The sequence below is a fragment of the Heterocephalus glaber genome, unplaced genomic scaffold (genome assembly GCF_053883595.1).
Source record: "Heterocephalus glaber isolate CG9 unplaced genomic scaffold, H.glaber_assembly_v1.0 deba00001572, whole genome shotgun sequence".
In the NCBI taxonomy this organism is placed as follows: Eukaryota; Metazoa; Chordata; class Mammalia; order Rodentia; family Bathyergidae; genus Heterocephalus; species Heterocephalus glaber.
The window spans coordinates 5,123,909-5,140,647 of NW_028258357.1; the positions used below are offsets into that span (position 1 = coordinate 5,123,909).

Here is a 16,739-nt window from a genome sequence, read left to right on the forward strand (position 1 = left end):
AAGTTAATCTTGATATTCAAATACATTTATAAAATATTTAGCTAACATGAGGTTGGCATACTATGCTCCTCAGCTTACTCATTTATATAATGTTTGCAGCTATTTTCACCCTGTCATGATGAAGTTGGGTAGTTGAGAGAAAGAGCATTCTTATGCTTCACAAATCCTTAAATATTTACTATTTGGCCTTTCAAAGAACAGGGTCAAGTATGCGTAGGTAAACACAGTGAAATTCTTTAAGGATTCTGAGAGTATTTAATATGATTATATTATCCTATAAAACACCAAGGAAAGGAAAAGGATTCTAGCATAGAGTATTTCCCACATTTATTTGGCCTTCTTGGCACAACAACTTAGAAAATTAATGATCTGCCTGAAACATTTTCAATATACAGATTCAGCTATTTTCTTTATTGTATGAAATGAAACATGCCACTTGTTTTCTATCAAGCCACCATATTTAATAAGAAATGAAAGTCATTTCTCTAAACTATACAAAATATGGAAACATAATTCTACAAAATATATCAATGTGTTACTTTATTAAAATATTATAATTTTTTAAATCACATGTTGATTAATAATCTAGGAGAGGGTTTTAGATCTTTAAATCTTAGAGAATTGTTCAATTAATTTTCACTAAGATCTAATGTATGATACATTTCCTACTTGTTCCTAGCCCTTAAAAGACACATTGACCATTTAATTCTATTTTCTGTGCTTAAAATGATCATCTCAGGAAAACTAAAGACATTTTACGTAAGACAAATATGCTATAGTTGAAATAGAAAGAGCAAGGTTAAATAACAATGTTCACTGTCATTGTTTAAAATGTGCATATATATATATATATATACACACAGACAGATTAAAATTTAAACAAAATTAAAATTAACAATACATGCCAATAGAACGGAAGCTCTGGCCCATCAATAATTTTTTTTAAAAAACAACACTGCCAGTCCTAAAAAGAAAGAAAGAACTTTCACCCACAAATAATACAAATCTTCTGTAGTTCAGTCACTGAGACAACTCGAATCACTCTTTTGATAGATGAAGTATTGACAGTAATATCAAAATAACAGTTTCCCCCAAATACAAACTATTAATATTTTTCTTAAAATAATTTGAAAACTGTAATCCTTCAGAGAATTGACTTTTCTATAAAATAGAACAGTAAAAAATTAACAAATAAAAACAAATGATTATAAAATATTGCCCTAAAAGTTAAAATTTGGTTTGTGTGTGTACTCACTAGCTTTATGCTCAAGTAATGCCAGTTTAATTTTCTAGGGAAGAAAACTATAAATCAGTCCTGCAGGATAAGAATAGCCCTAAACATTCCACAGTTGCAGGGTAGCAATAGTGCACATTCCCACAAACAAAAAAAAAAGGGAAGGGAATGTGTAAAGAATTTGTCTTAGAGACTAATGGGGTTTAAGTAAACTAAGCTCATAGTTCAGATTCCGGAAACTGATTATAATCACAATATAAATATTTAACATGTAGCACTTACTAGATGAATTGCTGAGAAAATATCTAATCTCATTGGAAATTCTAATACTGACTTCCCACTGTGACCTGTGCCAGTACCTGGCAGGTATGTGAGATTTTCTTACTGCCTTGTATTTATAGTGAAATAGTTCATAGCAACAAAGCAGGTTTATTAAAAGGAAAGTTACCTAGCCTAGATATTTCACTTAATGATAGCTGTCATTATTTCAACTATTAACGTTAATTTTCCTCTTGACAACCAAAACCATAATTGGATTTGTCTTCATAGTAGAAGGTATTTCCTAACAACAGTAATTTGAAGCTGCATCTGACTGCACCCACTTCCACTTCACCCTAGAAGTGTATTCAGAGATAGGTTGGCATATTTGAGTGACCCGAGAAATATGCAAGAAATTGAATCACACAGTAGGATAGCTGAAAACCACCAGATAAGCTCCTTTATTCCTGCTTTCCATTTTCTGGACATAATCTATAAGAAGTTGCAATAAAGTCTGACTTCATTTGGAAGCTTCATGTAACATAATCAGCCTCTCACAGTAACAAATTATCTAAAAGAGCAATTCCAAAATAATAATTCATAAAAATAAGAGTATATCAAAGCCTGTTATCAAATTTCCTATTAAGGAAAAGGAGAGCAACTGAAAAATATTACTGATAAGAACGAAGTGCAGTCATCCAAGTCAAATGTATTGCATGTCCATTTTTCTTCCCAAAGGTTTACACTCGAAGATGCTTTGAATTTTCTCACCTTCACTAGGACTTTGCTATAAGTTATACCTCCTTAAGCTCTAAAATCTTTTACCTTTTCCTCTGGTATTTTCCACTAGCTTGTCAAATTATAACAACCTTCATTTAATCATATATTTCCTTCAACCTTCTTTCCTTCACCAACTTCAAAAGCAACGTACAGTTTCTCTGGCTCATCGCTTCCATCAGAAGGGGACTGCCAGCCCCACTTAGCCAAATAGATACCTTTTTCTTATGGCTATCAGCATCTTCCTCACTGCCAAGCCCATTAACCACTTTCAGAACTGATGTGACTTCATTTCTTTGTAACAAAATACGTCGTGACCTCTTCACATTCTTACAACCCTCTGGTTCTCACTTCTAGGATGCCATGAAGTCCTTTCTTAACTCTTCTAATTTTTTTTGCCCAAGTTGCCTCATGGACCTTGCTTCTTTCATATATTTTATAGAAGTAAGTGTCATGTAAGATCAAATTCCCCTGGCTAGGAATTCTACATAGCTCCCCTCACCAAGAAAAGGAGTCTAATGCTTGATCCTTTGAACAGACTTTGGAACTTGCTGTGACCAAAACATTATGGCAAACACCATGATCCACAGCTTCTGGATTCCAGGCTTCAAGACGGCTTGTGGCTTCTGGTTTAACTTCTGGAATGTTGTCCTGTGATTCCCTTTAGATGAAAAAGCTTCTGATGATATGGAAACCAAAAGAGACCTAGTCATCTCAGTTGTCTCCTCCAAACGGAGCCCTTAACCACCAGCTGCTTCTAGGGTCCCACCCCTGCCAATGGCAAGGACTAAATTGTTTTTTCAGTTACTAATTATGGGAGTGTTTTGTTATGCAGTAAATGATAATTGATACAGTAGGGATCCTGGAGGATTTTTACTGTATCTCATATCTTATTTCACATGTGCTTACTTTCTGGTGACAATACTAATGTCTACAATATCAACCAATATATTATGATAGTTCTCAAATTATATAATTTCCCCTTGAGCGCTAAATTCATATTTCCAATTTTTACTTGATATTTTTATTTGTATTACCCAGAGGGTTACTTGACATTTATATTTGTGTAACCCAGAAGGATCACAAATTTAACCCATCAAAACTAGTTAATTATCTTTGCCTTTCACATCTCTATCCCATCCCTTATTTCCTGTTTTATTGAATATTATCACTATCTACTACTCTATCTCTCAAGGCCTAAAAATGTTAGTCTACCCAGATTCTCCCCATTTCTCTCATTCCACTTAACAACTACTTACTATGTCTGCTTTGTCTTTTCTCCTTAAATGACTCATCTGCCCTGCTATCCCTCATCACTACTACAGTTCAGACAACTCTGTTTTACTACATATCACTGTAGTAAGCTATTACGATGGTATTATATTATTACAAAAATGCTGCTCTCTTCACATCTGTACCCGTAAGGTTATTAGAATGCTATTTTCTTAAACTAATTTAGTTTTGCACCTTCCTTGATTAAAATCTTAAGCGATTAGCAAGTCCTTTTAAAATCAATCTCTCTCTGCCCCACTCCTTCTGTCTGTCTCTATCTTTCTCTCCCTGCCCTTTCTTCCACCTCCTCCTTTACCTCCTCTGTCCTTTTCTTTCCCTCCCCTGCTCCTAGCATTCTTTCCAAGATCCAACTCTTCCAACTCTTAGTCAAGCAGTTTTTAATACATACACTGAGTTAGCCATTCCTAAATTGCTGCCCATCTCTGACAGGTGTCATATGTTGTCGCATATCATAGCATTGATTGCTACACTGGACAGAACCACATTTGCTATGCTTTAGTTGTGACTCCAAACTTTTTGATAACTGGTTTTCTTGTCCTGGAAAACCTTTCATTCTCCTTTCCTGATTCTTACTCTACTTCAAAATTTGCTTCCCCTATGAAAATTGCCTGGTTATTGATTAACTCAGCTCCAGCAGGCCCAGATAAAAATGGATCCTCATTCTATTTGCCTCTATACAATCCAGTATGCACCCAGTCATAGATAGCACTTTCTTCTTTGCATAATGACTGCTTTTTCATTAGTTTGCCAATAAAGTCCTGGGCTGAGTCTTTCACTTCAGAAACCTAAAAGCCTAACATAATGATGTTAAATATTTCTTTCCTTTTTTATTTATTTACGAGGAGAATTACAAAGAAGGCACTTGAGGGAGGAAAATAAAGGAAATTTCTCAACTAGTAATCTAGATCAGGAGTTCTGAATACTAATGCCTGGTGGTTATAGGTGAACATCACTCTTTCATAAATAATGTCTTATGGAAACTATTTCCACTTTACTATGTATTGTCTGTGGTGGTTTTCATACTACAGTAACAGAGTAGTGGAACCAGTGAGATAATAGCTGGGAAAATCTAAAATACTTATTATGTGGCTTTTTGCACAAAAATGTTTGTGAACTCTTGACCTTGATAAATTTAACTGCATCATAATCTAAAATGTATTTTTTAAATAATAAGGCATTTCTTGTATCTCAGGATACTTATGATGCCACACAAATATTCTGTATAAGGTTTCTAGGAGATAAAATGGTAAAAATAGCACAACCTGACACAAAAGAAATTTACAATCTAGGGGAAGTTATGGTAATGTTTGGAACCAATTTCATCCAAAGGTAATAATTAAAGCATCATTCAAAGGATGGCTCTTTCCTGTAGATAGAGTGGGATTCAAACAGGATTAGTCACCCTGAGAGCCCTGACTGGAAGCCAGTGTGTTTTCCTTTACAGTCCCACTCCAGGTGCAGTTTGCTCCACACTAATCAGCCCCACATGGCCGTGAGCGGGATGGGAGTGGGTTGGATGAATGGTGGCTTTCACAGTCTCTGCTCAGCTGCAGTGTGTCCAAACACCAGGTGTTCACAGGTGGGATATTTGGAAACATCCAAAGGATACCTTGAATTTTTCAATCATTTCCCTGATGTTCTTTCCTCTCCAAAATTATCCTTGGTATTTTTCTTCTTCTTATGGTGTTACAGCTATATCCTGAGTTACACAGAACCAAAATTGGAGACATCATTGATTATTTCATTCTCTATTGACACTGCCACTGTCCTTTGTATCCTGCAAATTCTGCCCCCATGGTGACTTACGTCTACCTTTCTTCACATCTTATGGAAGATGTCTCTTTATTTCTTCCGTAACTAGCTCACTTGTATTCTTTCTCTACTCTATCAACATTTTCTAAGTGTTTTTTCCTGGTTAATATTTATGGTATGTAATAATCATATCATATTCTTGCTCACAGGCCTTTCTACTGCAAAATAAAATAAAATAAATAAAATAATCGTCTTGGCCTTCTCCAAACTACACTGATATAATTCCATACACTCTGTCTTTCTCCCTATTTCTCCTTCATCAGCAATGTTCTTTTCCCCATCTTTATGTATTCAAATCTTTCATCTCATTTAGGATGCAGATCTACTGGTGTTTTGTGAAACCTGAAGAGATACTACCTTTTCTTTGTTACCTAACATACCACTCCACCTGTATCTCTAGTCCTGAGTTTTAGGGACCAATGTCATACAGAACACCTTCATTTGGATACTTAATAGGCATCTGAAGCTTAACAAGGTCAAAGTACAATCATTACTTTCTCACACATTCTCTCCCAAATCTGCTCCTCTACAAATATCTCCCTATCCATTTTTGACACTATCATCGACAATCGCTCAAGTCAAAATTTCTCATTTTCTATCACTCATTCAAAAGCTCTACTTCCATAGAGAATTCATGTTGTCATTTTCTCTGTCATCATACTAGTCATTACCTTTCACTTAGACTATAACAATAAGCCCTCCACTGGATTCCTTGGTTTCATTCTGTGTACCACTTCACTTACTTGTCCATATAGTAGTCAGGTTGACCTTTTAAGAAACATAAATAAGACTATATAATAACCTGCTAACCACTCTTCAATGGGTTTCCCATGCATTTGAAGTACAATAAATAGACCTTATGATATACAAATTCCCAAACACTATTACATGGCAGTGACTTTATATTTTCTATGTCTTGACTGGAAAGTCTCTTTCTTCAGAGACTAGTCTACTCTCTGCATTACACTACTCTTGTTTCTTACACCAGTCACCACTTAGCTCAAATTTCGAATTCATTTATTCTTTTCTATTGTCTGTCTATTATTGTAGCATGCACTCACTACACGGCCTTTTTCACTACTTTATTTATTTATTTATTTATTTTTTTTTTTTGGTACTGGGGTTCGAACTCAGGTCCTTATGCTTGCGAGGCAGGCAGCAGAACCACTGAGCTAAATTCCCAGGCCTTTCCCTACTTTATTACCAGCTTTTTGAGTAAGGTCACGCATATTACAAGGTGAATAAATATTTGTTGTTCAGTACATGAATTTTATTATGATGCATTTAGATTGTTACATTTATTTTATATGTAAATCACAAATCTGATTGTTACTTTTATGTTATATGTAAATCACAAATCTGACAGAATGGGATAGCTCATCCATGCTGTTATATATATATATATATATATATATATATATATATATAATGGTAGGTGCAAAATATGTAAAGGATTATATAGTATAAGCCACCATTTTATTTAATCTTCTAGATTGTGATTACAGAAACTTCTCTTAATTAAAAGCAGAGCTACTAAGTGATCACATTTTAAGAAAATTAATTCTTCTAAGTCTTGTTAAATGCTATTAATAGTTTTAGGAAAAATTCTCTTGAATTTCACTACTAGAGTAGAAGAGCAGGCAATAAACAAATGTTGGCAAATGTTTTCTAGTCTACTGCAAGGATCTGCCGACTTTTCTGACCAATTAATAAAGTTGGAATCTCAAAGGTCCACTATAGCTCCATAATTGCTTTTTAAAAATTGTGAACAAATAGTTTCTTCGTATGTGAATGTAGCTATTTTAGGCCTACCCCGTAGAACTAGCCATAGTTTTTAAACAGCATCTCTCATAGCTTCCAGGCAAATGCAAAGTCTTATTTGTGGGGCTAAAAGTAGGTATCTCTACTGTGAAAGACTGGTGTCTTTGAAAATGAATGCTCTCTTACTGAATGCTAAGTTTCCTCAGTTAACTATAATCCTAGGGAATTACAGTGACATTGAAAGAGATCAGAGTAAACAGCAGCACTAGAGTAACAAAAGATATCTAGGGTGTCTATACAACACCCCAATCATTGGTTGAGAACAGAAAACACACACTATGGTGTTTAAAAAGTTTCAGACACAAAGCTTCTATTAATCACATGGCAGAACTACTGAGCAAGAAAATTTGCCAAGGTTGGACCATCCTCCCCATTAAGGGGAATTAAAATTTGAGACTCATAAAATGGAAGAATAATTCAATTCCATAATCCACTATATTGACCAATTTAATGTGATAATTGGAATGGACTAACTATAGACTTTTAAATGATACATAAACACATTCGTAACTTTTTCCTGAACACTTCTATTGTAACCTCAACTGTAAAACATTGTTTTCCACCAGTCTAACCATGATTATAGATTTTGGCCAAACTGACCATATCGCTACCTGATTCCTGAATTCTTCTCTTTTGATTGCCCCATCTGAATCAGTCTTAGATTTCTGTGATTCAGTCCCCTCCTACATCTTTTGCATATCTTATTGTGTTCCTTTGTCTTGTCCAAGCCTGTCACATGTGGGAGTTTAATAAATGCTACCTAATTGTGATGATGCTCCTCTTATTTTCTTTTACCTCTATTTACTCCTCTCTTTTATGCTTCTACTTAGAGTCAATTATCAGCACTTTCTGCACATCTATTCTACAGAGGAACAGCCTTTCTCAGCTCCAAAAGATTATACTCTCATTTTCTTAATTGCATTGTAAAGACTATGATTCTCTTTACTCTGTCAAATACAGTTTCCCATGGAAGAGTGATTTTTTGGCCTATTTAACTGTAGTACTGTTTTCTCCAATTAGGAGTTTAATCTCTTAGGAATGGGGTTGTGTCTGGATGTCTAGTACAGTGCCAAATGCTGTTTTCAGCCCTTAAAGATAAAATAGTATTTTAATGTCTAAATTAAATTTTGGTGTCTCATAACATTGATATATCTGTGTTGATAAGGCTAGAAGTGTGCTTAACAAATACTAAATGCAAAACAACTTTTAGAAATTATAATTTATACTCTAATCACTGTATCATTTTGTAAGTGAAATTAAGCACATTTGACTTTAACCATAATGCTATCTTTCTATGTGGAAATTATATATCAATGCATCATATTTTAGGTAAAATAAAATTACAAACATTCTTCTAGTAATTTCTGTTTTTTAAAGTTGCCATCAAAAAATAAACAAGAGTACAATAAAATTAAATTCTACTCTGCAAAAGATATTTTAGAATCATAGAATTTATACATTAAAATGGCTTTAATTCAAGCTCTCATTTTATAACATAAAGATAAAACTACTTTATTTTCATTATATATCCTTTATTTTAATTAAAACCATTCCAAAAACACATAAGGAAATATCACTTAATCTATGCTGTGTTATGCATTGTGCTATTTATTTAAAAAAATACTAACAACCTCGTACAGTGCCTCAAAAAAAATCAGAAAAATCTAAAGCTGTTGGAATTTAAGTATTTCACCAAAATCCAAAGATAGATCAGAATAATACCTGTAGCCTCATTTCTAGATATGCGCAAGCATTATCATCTATCTTTTTATATCTGAGGTGATGACATCAGTGGTGATGCAGAAATTTGAGTGAAGGTTGGAATCTCAAAGCTCCACTTATCACACTCATTTAAGTTTTAAATTGTTAGATATATTTTATAGTATTTATTATCTAATAGATCTAACTAATGAAGGTATGTTTATTGAGTTTTTGTTATGTCCTAGACCTCTAATAAGTCTTTCATACATAATCAGATGCAATCCAAATATTTCAGAGTTTAAGGTTAACTGTGTTTTAGGATGAGAAAACAAATTCTAAGTAATAGTTTAGAGCATGGATTTGAATCCTGTCTATACCATTTATTAATTACTGCACTGCTCTGTGTCTTAGTCACCTCCTATGTAGAATAGGAAAGACAATAGTACTCTTTTACAGCAATGTGTTAAGTATTACATGAGTTCATGTAGAATAGAGTGTGCCATATAGTGTTAGTAAGAGGTGTATTTACCCTAAAGTTAATGAAGTTTATGTATCAGATCTCCTTCATTTTCACATTCAAAGCCTCAGAATAAATTTAACATTTTTAAAATTAATACTTTCATGTCTTTTACTTAAGAGTTACCTCCCTACGCGTAAACATTGTAAAAGGTGGATTTGCCCTCACATGTCATTACTGTTGTTGTATTAGAAAGATTAAATATTTGCCCCAGGGCACACAACTAGTATTGACATAGTTGAGATATGTCCTAAAGTGTATGCTCTAGACAGCTTGAATTCTTAGCCAAAATATTTTTCTGCTAGTTTTTTACCACTTTCCCTTTTTCTCATTAACATTATTAGTCTGACTCAAACACTATAAATTCCCATTGTATGTGAGAGAATGACCTTTTCTCAATCACAGTTTCCTCTTATTTCAAAAGTAGGAATAAATGCTCAACATTCCGCACTGAGTCTGTAGTAGGGGCTATCCACTATCATCAACCATGTACATACACAGTTACAGTTAACCATCATAAGAGGAGATAAGAGAGTCACTAGGGAAGAACCAATAACTCTGCTCCTTGCTTTTTGGATTTTTTTCCAACTGGAATCAAAATAAAGTGTGGAATCTATTTGACAGAGATGAGATCCAAAATTTGAAGATAAAGAGGAGTTGAGATTAGGAGCAGGGATGTTAAAAAGCCACACTTACATTTATATATTCATTCTTTAAATTGCCAGTGCATTGACTCAAAAAAAAAAAAATGTACTGAGCTACTGCTCTGATCCATGTACTTATAGGCAAGTACAGGTTACTTTCATTAACTCAATCAGCAAATATTTACTCAACACCTACTCATTGATTATCTAGCAAAGAATAAGAAATATAATGCCCAGCTTTCACTGAACTTATAATTAGCAAGAATTTTATAAAATCTTTGCATTTATAAAAAGTCAGAGTCTTCCAGCCTTAGTATGTAAACCTTTGTGGAAAATTTACCTTGTTTGTCAGCACATGCAGCCTGTGTATCTGTACTGATAATTCTTATCCTTGAAATATCTTATCACTTCCAATACTAAACATTTTCACAAAACTGTTTTATTCAAATAAATTATTCAAATAATTACTTTGTATGTGGGTGATAATTTAATTAATAGTTCCTTCCAATTATATATAAAAATATAAAAATTTTCTTGAGAAGTTATAGTTTTACCTTAGTTTCCACAAGAAAGGAAGCACAATGTATCAAAAATAGTAAATAATTAAATCTTCAGTAGTTAATGTTGGTTTAGTGTTGTGGCTCAAGCCTACAATTCCAACACTCAGGAGCCTGAGGCAAAAGAATTTCTGTGTCCCAGCCCAGCCTAGGCTATGTAGTGAGGTCAAAGCCACCCTAAACTGCATAGTGAGAGTCTGTCTCCAAAAAAAAATATATATATTTTTTGCCAATGTTTTGTTTGGATATCATTTAAAACTCCAAATATACACTAAAGAACTCTAGAACATAGATGTATGCTGAACTGACATGTCATGAGGATTCATTTAAGAAGGTCAATATGCTAAAGACAAACAGATGCTTTGTTAAGTACTGGTATCCATATACATCTATAAGAGGTAGACTCATAACCCTACGTCAACTTTTATTTTCAGAACTATTTTTTTTAAATGAGCTATATTGGGGGAATTATTTATAGTTATCAACAGATATCTTGGACATACCAAACAACATCAAAGCATTTCTAAATTATGCAACTAGCTACTCAAGACATTTCCTAAATTAAAATACTAACCAGCTATATGTATTTTGAAATTTGTTTCTAAAAAAAACTTGAGAACTTCTCCATTTGTCATGTGCCATGCATCGAAATAGTATAGAATACATCTTACGTAGAAGATTTTAAGTTGACTCATGCTTTTTGAGTAGCAATTTAAGTTTTAACCTAGACTGTAGTTTCATGCACACCAACTCTCGGGATACTCTTGGTAGGGACAAAACATTCCAGTCATTGTTCCTAATAGATTGTCTGCTGCCAACCAATACCCACTTAATTTACTGAATATCATCAGGGGAAATCTCTTTCAGGAACTCCAGAAAACTATGAAGATGTATATACTCAAATATCTGGCAGTACTCAGCCCATTTTAGGAACACTTTAAATCTTTACTTGAAGGATACACAAAATATACAAGAAATATAATTTCCCATATTGCAGAATTCATAAATTACCATACTTCTAATTGCAAAGAGAAGACATTCTGCTTGCCAAAATCTTTTACCTTAACTGTAAAACTTAATTGTTCCTTCTGATGAAGCAGTCATTGCATCATTTATTTATGGGGGCAACATAATATACCTGGTATAAAAACTTAAAACATGGCCAAATATGTTCTCAGTAATTCAAACCCAAAGTCTAGTGCAAAATTTATGTTTCAATTATAAAACAATAGAACTGCAGCAATTCAAATATATTCACTGCAAATACATTTTGGGGGCTTTGAATTTGGAGTTGATATTACAAAGATGTCTGCCATAGTTACAGATATATATCCATATGTTTAGGAAAAACCAAGGGAAAGACATAAGATGACACCAGCACAAAGTCAAGAGAAGTTTGAAAAGTAGTTCAAATAGTTATAAAGTTCTTTTCGACTGGATTAAATTTTCTTATAGTCAGCATTCTTTATCTTTCAAATCAATTACACGAACTAGTCTACTTCCATATATCTGACAAATATATGTGACTGTTTCCTTATGGTAATTTTCTGTTGTTAGCACTATTTGGCAAAAGTTTGAACCATTTCTCTGCCCTTAAATTTATTAATTAAAACACTAAGGGATCAGGTCTCATAACCAAATGTTCCAAAAAGCTTTATAGTCATATCCCAGTTTTCCAAACTGATAAAAAGTTCTTGATTGTTGTTTAAACACATTAACTTGCAAAACACTTGTTACAGTGAAAATATAATACCAATATAAAGACAATCACATTTGCAAGTGAAACCTGTATAAATAGCTTAAAAATGCTAATAATCTAAATTGAATTACTGAATGTCCACATGAATACAAATAGATCAGTGTTGGGCCAGGGATTTAGCTCAGTGGTTCCACTGCCTGCCTTGCAAGCGGAAGGACCTGAGTTCAATCCCCGGTACCCCCCCCCAAAAAAAAAAAAGAATAAAAACAAAACAAAAAAAATAGATCAGTATTTCATCTTTTATTCTTTTGGTTTTATGTCAGAAAAAAATGGCTGCTAAGTGATGGTCAAAAAACATTTTTAGAAACTTGAACAATTTGTTGAAGAGTATCTCCCCTTGCCACTATTTTTATGTTTTATGTTGAACAAAAATCTGATTAACAATATAGTCACTAATCTTAAGTTTGAGTCACAAAACATTCTAGAACCAAAGTAAACAATCCATTTCCTAAGACCAAGAGACCGCTTGAAAACTACATTCTTCCAATCAAACCTTTAAAACAATTAGAAAATGTTAAAGATTAACTCTGATTATATACACAAATAAATTTAAATTGACTCCATGAATTTGATTTATATGAAAATTAGAAATAAAAAGCTTAAGTTTATATGCTCAAATATAATCATTGTGAGCCCATGTATTTTCATGCTTCCTGAAGATTATTTCCTACATTTCTTTTATTGCTTCTTCAAATACATAAAAATTGTCTGGCAAAGCAATAATATTTTCATGTCTAAATCCATATAATTATTTGAATGGTCTTTACATTTTAGATTACATCAATCTTTTATAAAATATTCAGTTTCATGTAATATGTAGTTTGCTTTGCTTGATGAATAGGGAATAAAATAATTACCATGTCTCCAGTTAAAGTGCAAGTCGTAATTTTAGTTTACAAAATTAAATAAACAGCTGTGCTACGGGTCCACAACATGCAAGCTGCTGTCCTAGGCATGAAAACATCATGGTGTCTAGACAGATAGAGGCCCACCTTCAAGCTTTGTAGTTTACATTTTCTAAAGTTTATATGCTTCATCTTTGAACTTTCATTTGCATCTTGTTTGTCTCTACAGCTGTCAATTATCCATTTATTTTGAGAACAATTACTAAACCATATCATGTGGTTCAGTTTTGGGTGATTTAATAAGAGTAAACAATAATGAAAAGACATACAGAAAAGTTCAGTAAACAAATTTTCCCAAAATCTTATGATCTCAAATCCCTAATATGCCTTTCAGAAATTTGCACTTTTTTCCTGCTGATAAAGCTGCAGTTATGTTCAAGTAGCTCTTCTCATTAATATATATGAAGATTACAAATGTTAATCAAAGTTTTCCTTTGTGTTCTACAACAAATTGTAAATATATTTGTGTATATCAGTGTGCTTTCACTTATCAGATAGCTATCTTATCAGGAATCACATTATCTATAAAAGAATAAATCAGTCATTTAAAAATCTGATTTCTGTTTATGGAAGTGGCATTATTTGAATCATTACAGAACAAAATAAATGAAAGGTATAAGCTCAATAATATAACAAATCTTCACCTATAGTTTTACCTTTGAACGGTGAAAAGACAAGACTCCACATCTAGCAATACAAAATACCACAAAGTTGCATTCAATCTGTTTGAATAATCCAATTACTGCCTAATTTGAAATACTCATATTTCTATGTTCTTGATCATTCTGCAGTTTGAATTTTTTTATGAGTCAGAAAAATATGTCTGTAAAGAGAAACAATCCATAATTAAAGCAGCTCTTGTATACCATCAGTATCAGCACTTTTGCCAAAACACGCTCATTCAATATAAAAATCACCTTCCATTTTCTCACCAACACTTGGAATACTATTAAATTTATCTTATCTTTCTGTAGTTTCATAATTTTTCATAGAAAATGTCATTTTAAAATATTTATATACTCACTTTCCTGAATGACAGCTAGTTGTGTGGGTAGAATATATGATATAGTGGTAAAATCGAAAGTGGAGAATGTACATTTTCTAAGAGAAAATCATTGGATTACATGATACAAAGTTTTATTGCACTGTTATTTGACATACCAATGACAGGATTCTTGAATTGATTTTTAAAAATTCAAAACAAACAAAAATACACAATTTTCTAGAAACACAATTTATTTTATAAAACTGTAAGCTTTTTCAGAGCAATATTTTACATTTTGATAGCATTTAAATAAACGCAAAAAACTCACACCATAATAATAGTACTACAGAAAATTCACTTACAAAAATAATTTTGGGGAAGGAGATGGCTTCTCTAGAACATATTTCAATAGATGGCTACCATTAAAACACAAATCTATTTTTGTTAACTACCCTTAACTTTTTAAAACATTCAAACGACTTTACCATACCATACGTAATACAACACATATTTCACAAATACTTTATTATGATGTATTATGAAGTTATTAGCAAATAAAACTGACTTAGAAGGTTTCATGATATGTATTATGGCTGTATCACTTTTTAAGGGAATTTAGCCAACCAAATCAACAATGGATTGAGAATGGGTGGCAATAAGAAATTGTAAAGTAGATGTCTGTGTAAAAATAATGCATAGAGATTTGATTTTAAACTTGTACCACTATATTGTCATGCAGACACTTTAAAAATAATTATATCGTTTCCTACTGCATAATTGTATCCTTTTAAATTAACACTAAGCAAATTATAACAAGTACAAACAGGAAAGATTGAGCAGAGTGGTGGAAAAATCCCTATGACAAAACATAGACACTAAAAAAGAGCCTAGCTCTAAAATTATCTTCACTATTTTGCCATAAAAATGTAACATTTGAGATGAAAATAAAATACTTAATGAGACTCAAACACATAGGCTAGCCCAAGCAAACATCTGTGAATGTGTGTGTGTGTGTGTGTGTGTGTGCGTGTGCGTGTACTCGTTTCAAGTACATATATTTATACAATAGGAATCACAGGCTTGAAATAGCAAATAAAGCCAAAGTAAAATCAAAGTAATAAGGATAGCTGCTTGAATTCGTCTTCAGTGTCTAAAACTAGCTAAAGTTTTTGAAGATCTTTGGAAGAACCAGATCACAGAGTTTCTCCACAGAATAGTTTCCTCTGGGAAATTTCCAGTTTTCAGAAATGTCCCAAATCTCAGGGGAACCAAAGCACTGTTTTAGGACTGGATTGTATCAGCAGTTGTGTTTTTCACTCTAGTAAATGGCTATCAATTCTAGTTACGCCTTCACTTTCATCAAACATTTAACCTTTCTATAATATTCTAAAGTTCTGTGTGAACCAAATTACACTTGCCATCCTATTACCCTCAACTGTTCCGGACAGCAAAAAGAGGAACGATTGATGTTAGCTATGGAATCAAAAGGTCCAAGAGAGAAAAGGGAATAACATAATCACTCATCATTTTCTGCTGCCCTTGCTCTGGCTACTGTTGTCATCAAAGCTGGAGCAGTACCCTTATGAGTTCTGTATTCCTGAGACGTAACCAAACTCAATTCCCCGGGGGCTTTGTGCCCTCAAAGCAGTTTTCATAAGAATCTAGGTACAACCAAACATGTACTTCCATACGTAGGGTTCTGAGGACCCACAGTAGCATACAGCTCCCTCACACGCATTTACTTGGCTTTACCTGTTTTTATGCCGAGCCTTTAACAAGTTTCTTCCAAAAGGAGCCATGGTCCGTCTGGCAAGCAGGTTTCTAGGACAGTACCTCAAAGGGATCCGGGGCTGGGGCCGGATCTGGGCTTCTAGGCTGAAGGGAGGAGGGCTGGAAGCTGCTCTTCACTTCCTCGGATGTTCCTGGCTTTCAGCTCATTAGGAGCGCTGAGAGAGCTCTGGAAGTTGTGCAACTGCTGCTTAACTTTGAACTGCGGGATTGTTGTGGCTGCTGAGCCTTTGGAGACCTGCCCAGCTTCAGCCTCGTAGAAGAAGGCGTTTGGAAGCAGGAACAGGAAAAGAAAAAAAAAAGGAGAGAGAGAGAGAGAGAGAGGAAGGGAGGGGGACTCTATTGTGCTCTGTAGTTATTTGCAGAGTAGCTAAACTTTAAGAACTGCCAACCCACAGGCGTGGTAATACCCATGGAATGGAAATTTCACTCCACTTGGAAACTCCCCCTCCCCCGCTTTCCACACCCAGCCACACAAGGTGAACACTCAGAAGAGATTTCAGAGTAAATACCCCAACCCCACAGCCAGCTCCAGTCTGTAAAATGTAATCCGATCGTGGAAAGCAGGCGCGAGGGTCCAAAACCCCTTTCTCTACCGATTGGACTCAGAAATGCCCGGCCCCAGGAGCCGACGCTTTAACCTAAGTGAAGGGGGAGCGGAGCGGAAGATGGGGAGACCCGCGCAGAG

At 33.9% G+C, this 16,739-nt stretch overlaps 1 protein-coding gene across 2 annotated transcripts in view; it reads right to left on the bottom strand.

Moving 5' to 3' along the window:
* Positions 1 to 16,485, bottom strand: part of Rassf9 (Ras association domain family member 9) — a 29,876-nt gene extending 13,391 nt beyond the window's left edge. Inside the window, exon 1 of one of the 2 annotated variants that reach the window (XM_087192561.1) lies at positions 13,935 to 16,485. Coding sequence is in view for 1 of the 2 variants with exons in the window: in XM_004867535.3 (XP_004867592.2) it covers positions 16,016 to 16,062 (47 nt within the window). In the remaining variant the exon portion in view is untranslated. The remainder of the gene's footprint in view (positions 1 to 13,934) is intronic. The other variant, XM_004867535.3, reaches the window with a different exon arrangement.
* Positions 16,486 to 16,739: the final 254 nt, after the last annotated feature.